Raw genomic sequence first — 8,615 nt, forward strand, 5'->3', positions numbered from 1 at the left:
CCGTGTGATATTTAGGCAAGTCATTGTGCCTCTCTGAGCCTCAGTTTCCTCATCTGTGAAATGGGGATAATTCTCATCTGCTAACATAGGGTCAATGTGACATGGCTAACAGACAGGAAGTGTTCAGGAATTGTTAGCATCCTTTTGACTTTCCCTCTTTGGCTCATGCCTGTACTATAGGTGGCTTGAAGGTTCATTTATAAAGGTCTTTGGGTTGCTCTGCAGGCTCATAGAGTCTAGGATAACACTATGCTTCCCTGTGTCTTTAGAGGAAAGGACCCAGCCTCCAGGTGTCATTTCTGAGGCCAGAGTGAGTGAGCCTGTGAGGTCATTCACTAAGAAGTTAAGCAGGGGAGGAATCTCTGCTCCATTTCAGCTGACTGCAGGGGTGTGGGAAGGGGGTGCATGGAGCCCTGGTTTTAATAAACCTGAGTGTTTGGAGGCCCACTGGAGGCCTGGGCCTCCAGGTCTTCAGACCTGCCCTCCTGGGAAGTCTCGCGAGAGGTCTCCAGAGACGCCTCTGACACCCCATCGATGCTGCTCAGCAAGTCCTCAAACTCCCGGTGGTCACTGTTTCGCACGGCAGCTTCCAGAGCCTTCTGGCGCCGGTAGAAGTGGGAGAACTTGTTGAAGATGATGGTGATGGGGAGTGCCACCACCAGGATGCCCCCCAGGATGCAGCCCGAGGCTGCCAGCTTGCCAGTCACCGTCACCGGTACCACGTCCCCATAGCCCACGGTGGTCATGCTCACCGTGCCCCACCACCAACAGGCCGGGATGGTGTCAAAGCCCACGTCCTCATCCTTCTCGGCTGTGTAGGCCACGCCGGAGAACACGGACACTCCCACAGCCAGATACAACAGCAAGATGCCCACCTCACGGTAGCTGTGCTGGAAGAGAATGCAGGAAGCCACGTGAGAGCCGGCTGGGCTTACAGACCTTGTGTTGGGCAGGTGTGGAAACTGAGGCTCAGAGAGTCCTAGGGGCAGGCCTGAAGTCACCCAGCAAAGCAGAACTGATGCCAACACCCAGGTCCCCCTGCTTCACACTAAGATCTTTCAACTACGATAGCCAGCAGATCGCCCTAGGATTGAACACAGGCCTGATTTCTGTTGTCCAAGGTGCCTGCCAGCTAAGCCATGGCTATTTCTTCTAGTGCAGGGGCCACTGGTGACAGCAACCAGTTATGGAAAGTTCATAATTTTTTCCACTGTTGCAGAACCAAGAGAACCACAGCTTATATTCCACAATGCAAAGAGGTGGGCTCATGTCCTTTGGTCTGTCCTAGTTCTGATAAGGACAAAAATATTTTCTGCCGCTCAAGGAAGCTGAGAGGATACATAGGTTCCCTGGACCACCTATTGAATGCACTTGCCTGTGGGTATGTATATCTGTTCTGCCCCTGAGACCAAGCCCTATGACACTGATTCTCTAGGGTGACTGTGCCCCCACGGGACATGCAGCAATGTCTGGAGTCATTTTGGGGGCAGGTGTGCTATTGGCATCTAGGTAGAAACATCTAGTACTGGCATCAGTGGTAGAGGCCAGGGATGCTGCTAAACACCCTACAATGCACAGGACAGCCCCACCAACAAGGAATTATCTGGCCCTAAATGTCCCCAGTGCCAGGGCTGAGAACCCCTGGTCTGGAACAGGGCCTCCCAACTATAAGGTGGAGAGACATCATGTCTGCTGATGTACTTAGTTGCTCAGATGTGTCTGACTCTTTGTGACCTGTGGACTGTAGCCCGCCAGGCTCCGCTGTCCATGGGGATTCTCTCAGCAAAAATACTAGAGTGGGTTGCCATGCCCTTCTCCAGGGGATCTTCCCAACCCAGGGATCAAACCCAGGTCTCCAGAATTGCAGGTGGATTCTTCACCATCTGAGCCACCACAGAAGCCCGTAAGGTGGAGAGAAATCAGGTAGGGGGGACCAATTCAGTATTTCTGGGGTTATTGCTTAGTTGTCAAGTCATGTCTGACTCTTTTGCAACCCCGTGGACTGTAGCCTGCCAGGCTCCTCTGTCCATGGGATTTCCCAGTCAAGAATACTCAGGTGGGTTGCCATTTCCTTCTTCAGGAGATCTTCCCAACCCAGGGATCAAACCCAAATCTCCTGCATTGGCAGGCAGATTATTGCTGAGCCATCAGAGAATCCCAGGTCTGCGGTAGGGCCAGAGATTTTGCAAGTGCCCGGGTAATAAGAAAGTGGCTGCTGGCCAGGGGCCTCATCAGGAGTCTTTCACCCGTGTCTCAGACTCTGCTGCTTTGGTCAATACTCTTCTCCTTCCTTGAAAAAGTTAGCAGCATCAGGCCCTGGCTCCCTGCAGGGTGGAGGCAGGGTTCCGGGGCGCTGGAGAGATGCTGAGTTCAGGAAGTCTGGCAAATGAATTCCCTCTACCTGCCCCAGCATCCTGCCCAGCTGCCCTGCTTGCATTCAGCATCCTAGCTGCCCTGCCACAAGAGCATTTCCTAAGCTATGCGCGGAAGGGACCTTTTAGCATCTTTTAGGGATTCTTAACAGGGTTGCATGGACCTTCAGGAGAAAGAGCCGAGGTGCTAGAGTCAGGACCAGCCGAACTCCTCTCTGGGCTGTCCCACTTACTCCCTGAGGAACTTCTGACAAGTCCTGCCACCTCTTGGAGCCTCAGTTTCCACATCTACAAAGTAGTCATAGAAATACCTACCCTGTTTAAAACTCTCACAGGATCCCCTATTCCCGTGGAATAAAATCCAAAGCTGTGGGCCAGGGACTTCCCAGGTGGTCCACTGGCTTAGACTCCATGTTCCCAGTGCAGGGGGCCTGGGGTCAATCCCTGGTCAGAGAACTAGATCCCACATGATCCAACTAAGAGTTCTGGTGTGCCACAACTAAGACCTGGCGCAGCCAAATTAATTAAAATAAAATATTTAAAAAAAATTGAGGGCCCTTCAGTACCCTGCCCCACTTACCTCTCCAACCTCTTCAGTGGGCATGTCCTTCCCTTCAGGTCCCCCTCCCAGCATCACCCTTATTCCTCTCCAGACCTTCATCCAAGCTGTTCACATTTCCTCCCTCCTCCAAACAGGTCAATTTCACCCCCTTGAGGGTAAGCTTGGGGGTGGGGCAGGGATTCATCCCCAGTGCAGGGCCTGACACAGGGCAGCTGCTCAATAAGTTGCAACCAGACTTTAAAAAGCCAACCCTCGAACCTCAGCTTCTTCATCTACTGGAAGGGAATAAATAATAGCATCTTCCTGAGGATAAAATCGAGAATGGATATGAAACTGGCACAGAGGCAGCATTCGGTAAGTGTTAGCTCTGGACCCACTGCTAGGCTTAGCCTAGGCAGAGAGACCTATGATACCTGTGTTCTCGGATAACGCCAGCACAAAGGCTCACTGGGAGAAGCCTGCTTTGCGTATTTTTATGATGGTTGACTTGCAAAGAGTCGGACACGACTTAGTGACTGGACAACAACGATGTTTTGACAGACAGCTCCAAAATAATCTGTCTTGGTTTTTTTTTGTGTGTGTGTGTATGTTTTTGGTTTCGTTAAGCTCTGCCTCGATTTTCCCCTTCTGCCCTGGGAAATGGATAACAGAAAGACCTCCTGTTGAAATGCACACCTGGTATCCTGAGCCTGGACACCGCTGACCAGGAAGGGCCCCTGCTCAACCCGCCCCACGGTTACACCCACCTCCCCGAAACCCGCACCCCCTACCTTGAGCGTGGCGCCCAGCGAGCGCAGACCGGTGGAGTGGCGCGCCAACTTGAGCACGCGGAAGATGCGCATGAGACGGAACACCTGCACCACCTTGCCCAGATCGCCCAGCTCCTCGCCACCCGCTCCGCCCCGGTCTCGGAGCGCCGCACCGGCCAGCAGCGTGAGGTAGAAGGGCAGGACGGACACGATGTCGATGAGGTTGAGCGGGTGGCAGAAGAAGTTGCGCGTGCTGGGCGCTAGCAGCAGGCGCGACGACACTTCGAAGCTGAACCAGGCGATGCAGAAGTACTCGAGGCGCCGCAGCACCGGGTCGTCGCGCACGCCCTCAGGGCTGCGGCCCGCGGCCACCGCCGCCACCGCGACCGCCGCCTCGCGGGCCTGGTACTCGGGCAGGCTGTGGATGCACATGGCGGCGATGGAGGCGAGCACCACGCCGATGGAGACGCAGCTGAAGAGCTTGCTGGGCAGCGAGTAGCCCGGGTTCTCCATGGTAAGCCAGAGGCGGCGGCGCAGGCGGCCGCAGCGCGCCGCCCCGTAGCGCGCCAGCTCGCGCTGCACGTCGGAGATCTCGTCGGGGCACGGGTCCACGCTGCTCGGCGTGTCGCTGTCCTCGTCCCAGGCGCGCGGCCGCGTCACCCGCCGCTCCAGGTAGCGCGCGCGGCAGCACGTGGCCAGCGCGCTCTCGCCCAGGCCCCAGTAGTCGGCCTCCTGGCCGAAGGCGAAGACGCACAGCTCATCGAGCACGTGCAGGTGGCCGGTGCGGTAGAAGTGCAGCAGGCCTAGGAAGAAGCCCGGGTGCCGATCGAAGTAGAACTCGCGCGCCGCCGCATCGTAGTCATCACACAGGCGCCGCGCCTGCTCCTCCGACGCCGCGGCCTGCAGGCGGCCCAGCCGCGTGCCCGGGAAGCGCGCCACGGCGCGCGCGCTCAGCCGCCGCCGCACGCCGCCCACGTTCACGCGCAGCGCCTCGTCGCTTCGCCGCCAGGGGACCCGGGCGCCGGGCCCCGGGGACTCGCTCACCATGGCTGCGGCGCCCTGGCCTACGGACAGAAAGGGTCACGCTGAAGGGGGCGTCCTCGGACCTCCCTTCCCCAAAATGAAAGTGAGGTCGCTCAGTCCTGTCTGATTCTTTGTGAGCCGATGGACTGTAGCCCGCCAGGCTCCTCTGTCCATGGAATTTTCCAGGCAAGGGTGCTGGAATGGGTTGCCATTTTCTTCTCCCGGGGATCTTTCCGACCCATGGATCGAACCCAGGTCGCCCGCATTGCAGGCAGATGCTTTACCATCTGAGTCATCAGGGAGCCCTAGTGCCTGGCCCCTTCCCCAAAGACCAGGTCTAAATTCCCTCCCCGCGACATCCACCAGCCAAGCGTGTTGGAGGCTCCATGTCAAGCGTCTGGTATGCCATAGATGCACAGTGTCAGGTGCCCTCTGGCCTCAAGAGTCAGGCTTGGGTTTGAATATCTCTCATTCCCCGACTTGCGGGGGGGTCTTTGGCCAAATCACCGAGTCCGCCTCCTTCATTTACATAAAGGAAATGCTGAGCTGTACCTTGGATGATGAGAGCTATTGAAGGCAGGATGTCCTGGCACCTGCTGGCTGCCCATACAGTATGTCTCCTTGCCCAAACCTGGATTTTCGCACACCTGAGCATTCCTACGGGATCTTGGACAAGCCAGTACTTTGAACCTCAGTTTCCTCTTTTACACAATGGGATAGCAATGCTTACTATCTAGGGTTATTGGGAGAATCAATTTAGACCAGAAGGTCTTAAGTTGCATTCCCTGAGCTAGCAGAGTCACCATCACTTGGGGATTTGTCAAAGATGCAGCATATTCTTAGCCTGCTGGGGACTTGCTGAATCACAAACTCAGGGGAGGAGATTCAGCAGTGTGCGTTTCAACAAGTTTGGAGGGTGATTCTGATGCACGGTCAGGATTGAGAAGCATTGGCTTAGACTTTTTAAAACATCTGTAGAGTCTGTCAGAGGGCTTCCGTGGGGGCTCAGCAGGAAAGAATCCACCTGCTAATGCAGGAGACATGGGTTTGATTCCTGGGTCAGGAAGATGCCCTGGAGGAGGGCATGGCAACCCACTCCAGTAGATTGCCTGGAAAATCCCATGGACAGGGGAGCCTGGCGGGCTATAGTCCATAGGGTCCCAAAGTGTCAGATACAACTTAGTGACTACACAGCAACCATAAGATTCAACCTGACTGAATTTTGGCACTCTTGTGTGACCATAAGCAAGTCATGTCACCTTTCAGAGCTTCTGTCAACCATTGCCAAGCGTGCTTAAAAATGTTAAATGATCTAATGCCTTTAGCAGGCCTGGCTCCAGAAGGGGTGTAGTAAGTCTTTCACCTGTTTTACTGTCTCCCAGAGTCAGGCAAACCTGGGCTTATCACCACCCCAATGCAGCTGGAACCTTGAAGAAGATGCTTTTCTCCAGATTTCTATTTCTGGCACGATGCACAATTCACAATGCAGACAATAGCACCTGCTCTCAAAAGCTGGAGGATTAAGGTAGGTTATGGACATGATCAGCCTTAGCGGATACTCAGGAAATGTTAGCTCCTTCCACTGCTCACTGCCTCCAAGCTCTGCTGGATTCAAGGGCTAGTGACTCACCTCCTGACCCTCAGTAATCTCATCAGATTACTGAGGTTACTTCAGTAATGCCTGCTTCTCAGGCTGGACCGGGGACTGAGTGCCCATCCAGCCGCTGGCCCAGTGCCTGACAGGAAGCATGCAGGGTACCTGTCACTCACCCTAGGCCTGGTGTCTAAGTAGGTGGGGATTTCTTCCTTACCTCTGTCACTTGTGTGACCTCTGGCCAGTCTCCTGCAGCTCTGGGTTTTAGCTCCCTTATCTACAGAATGGAGATAATACATTCCGGTGAAGAGTTATTGTGAGTATGTGTGCAGAGGCCCCTGGAACACAATAGATGCTCAATAAATGTCAGTTCATCACACTTCCCTCATTACACTTGGGTTCAAATTCTGTGTCTGCCATTAACTAACTGTTGACCTTGACCAGAATCAGGCCCCTCTCTGAGCTTCGGTTTTCTCATCTGTGAACTGGGGAACATCTTAGGTTCTATGAGAAGTTTGGAGGATTAAATGAGGCAAATTGCTTATGGGCAGCACCATTCCTGGCACATAATTCGTGCACAATAAATATATATGTGATGCAGCTCCTATGCCTCTACTGGACTTGGATTCAAAAAATGGGGTTTCTAATCCAGTTCTATCACCCATTAGGCACATGTCTGTGGGCAAATTCTTTTTCCTTTTTTCTAGAACTCACCTTCCTGCTCTATGAAACAGGATGAATAATTTAACAAACCTTCTCTGACAAGAATCTGAATATCAGTAAGAAAGATTAAATGATTTGCTGAAAATTATTACCCAGCTAGCCCATGGCACAGTTGAGACTGGAGACTAGACTTTTTGATTCAAGACTCTACATACATTAATTTTGAGCACCTATTATGTGCTGGACAATTCTCTGGGCTCTAGATACACTTCACTGAGTTTAATCCCTCCACTAACCCTGACTGGGAGGTTTTCGACTCCTTCTGTACAGATGAGCCGATGGGACAGCCCCAAAGCTCAGCCAGTTCCACGCTGCTCACTCCTTGAGGGAGTTCTCATCGTGGGGTCTCGGGCACTGGGAACCCCGGGGCAGCCTGGCTTCCTATTCTTGCAGCCCACGCCCCTTCCCCTAACCTCGCCGTCGCTTCCCGCCCCCCAAGGGAGGTCCCGTACCTGTAGGGGCCTTTCCAGGGCGCCCGCGGGCCGTGCGGGCCGTGTGGTTCCCGAAGGTGCAGAGGCTGGAGAGCCGCTTTCCGGCGGGATCGCTCTGCCCCGCGGCCCCTCTGCGCCTCTGCAGCCTGCAGCCTCTGCCCAACCTTCCTCCGACCCGGGTGGCTGAGGTCTATTGATCGCTGCCGCTGCCCGGGGAGGGAGCCCGGAAGCGGTGGTTTCTATTCCTGACTCGGTTGAGTGAAGAAGCGGGATGTGTGGAGACTGGGCCCCCACAGCCCGGGCATCCTCACCAAGTCAGAGGCCACGGGATGAGGGCTAAGTTGGTGGGGGGGGGGGGGTGGTCCCTAGAGGACAGCAGGAATAATAGCTTCCTTAGTTGCGTGCTTAATATGGGCCAGGGGCTGGGCTTCAGGTGACTTATCTAAGTTCTTGCCGACAGGGTCTTCTCTTCCCTGTTTCACAAGTGTCACTTGCTCAGGGCACTTAGCTAGACCTTGTGGACCTGGGATGGGGACTCACATATTCCAATATTTAAGCAGGGACATGTTGAAACAGGGAAGCCTGAAACAAATCGTTTTGCCCCTGAAATTCAGTGTCCTCACCTGCCCACAGAATTCCTGATTCACTGTGGCAAGGGTAAGACAGAACCCTGCCAAAGAGCTTTGTCAAGGTGTGTGACCCACAAGCTTTTATTAAACACCTACTGTGTGCCTGGTCCTGAAGATTAGGACCATACAAGAAAGGATTCCTACTTTACAGATATTGTTATTAATAATGATGATTTATTTATTGGGAACTTACCTTGGTTCCAATATCGTATAGACCTCATCTCTTAAACTGCAAAATGTTTGTGACATAGGCACTATTATTATTTTTCCAATGTTGCAGATAAGAAATGTAAGGCTTTGAGAGGTGAGGTGACTTGCTCAAGGTCATATGGTCGACTTCTGTGTCCTCTAGGCCATCACTGTCTGATAGATGTAATGTGAGCCACAAATAGACTTTAAATTTTTCTTAAGGCAACTTTTAAAAACAGTAAAAAGAAAGGGGTAACATTAGTCTTACTGCTACATTTTATTTCACCCCAATATTATTAATATAATTTCAACATGGTATCAATAAAGAAATTATGAATGATAT

At 53.3% G+C, this 8,615-nt stretch overlaps 1 protein-coding gene across 1 annotated transcript; it reads right to left on the reverse strand.

Moving 5' to 3' along the window:
- Positions 1–349: 349 nt before the first annotated feature.
- KCNS1 (potassium voltage-gated channel modifier subfamily S member 1) lies at positions 350–7,627 on the reverse strand. The gene is made up of 4 exons (XM_061125857.1): positions 7,476–7,627; positions 6,518–6,577; positions 3,705–4,747; positions 350–890 (listed from the first exon to the last, which is right to left on the reverse strand). Exons 3-4 carry the CDS (start codon positions 4,728–4,730, stop codon positions 420–422), a joined length of 1,497 nt encoding a protein of 498 aa, XP_060981840.1. The 5' UTR covers positions 4,731–4,747; positions 6,518–6,577; positions 7,476–7,627; the 3' UTR covers positions 350–419.
- Positions 7,628–8,615: the final 988 nt, after the last annotated feature.

Source organism: Dama dama, chromosome 23, assembly GCF_033118175.1.
Source record: "Dama dama isolate Ldn47 chromosome 23, ASM3311817v1, whole genome shotgun sequence".
Classification (NCBI taxonomy): Eukaryota; Metazoa; Chordata; class Mammalia; order Artiodactyla; family Cervidae; genus Dama; species Dama dama.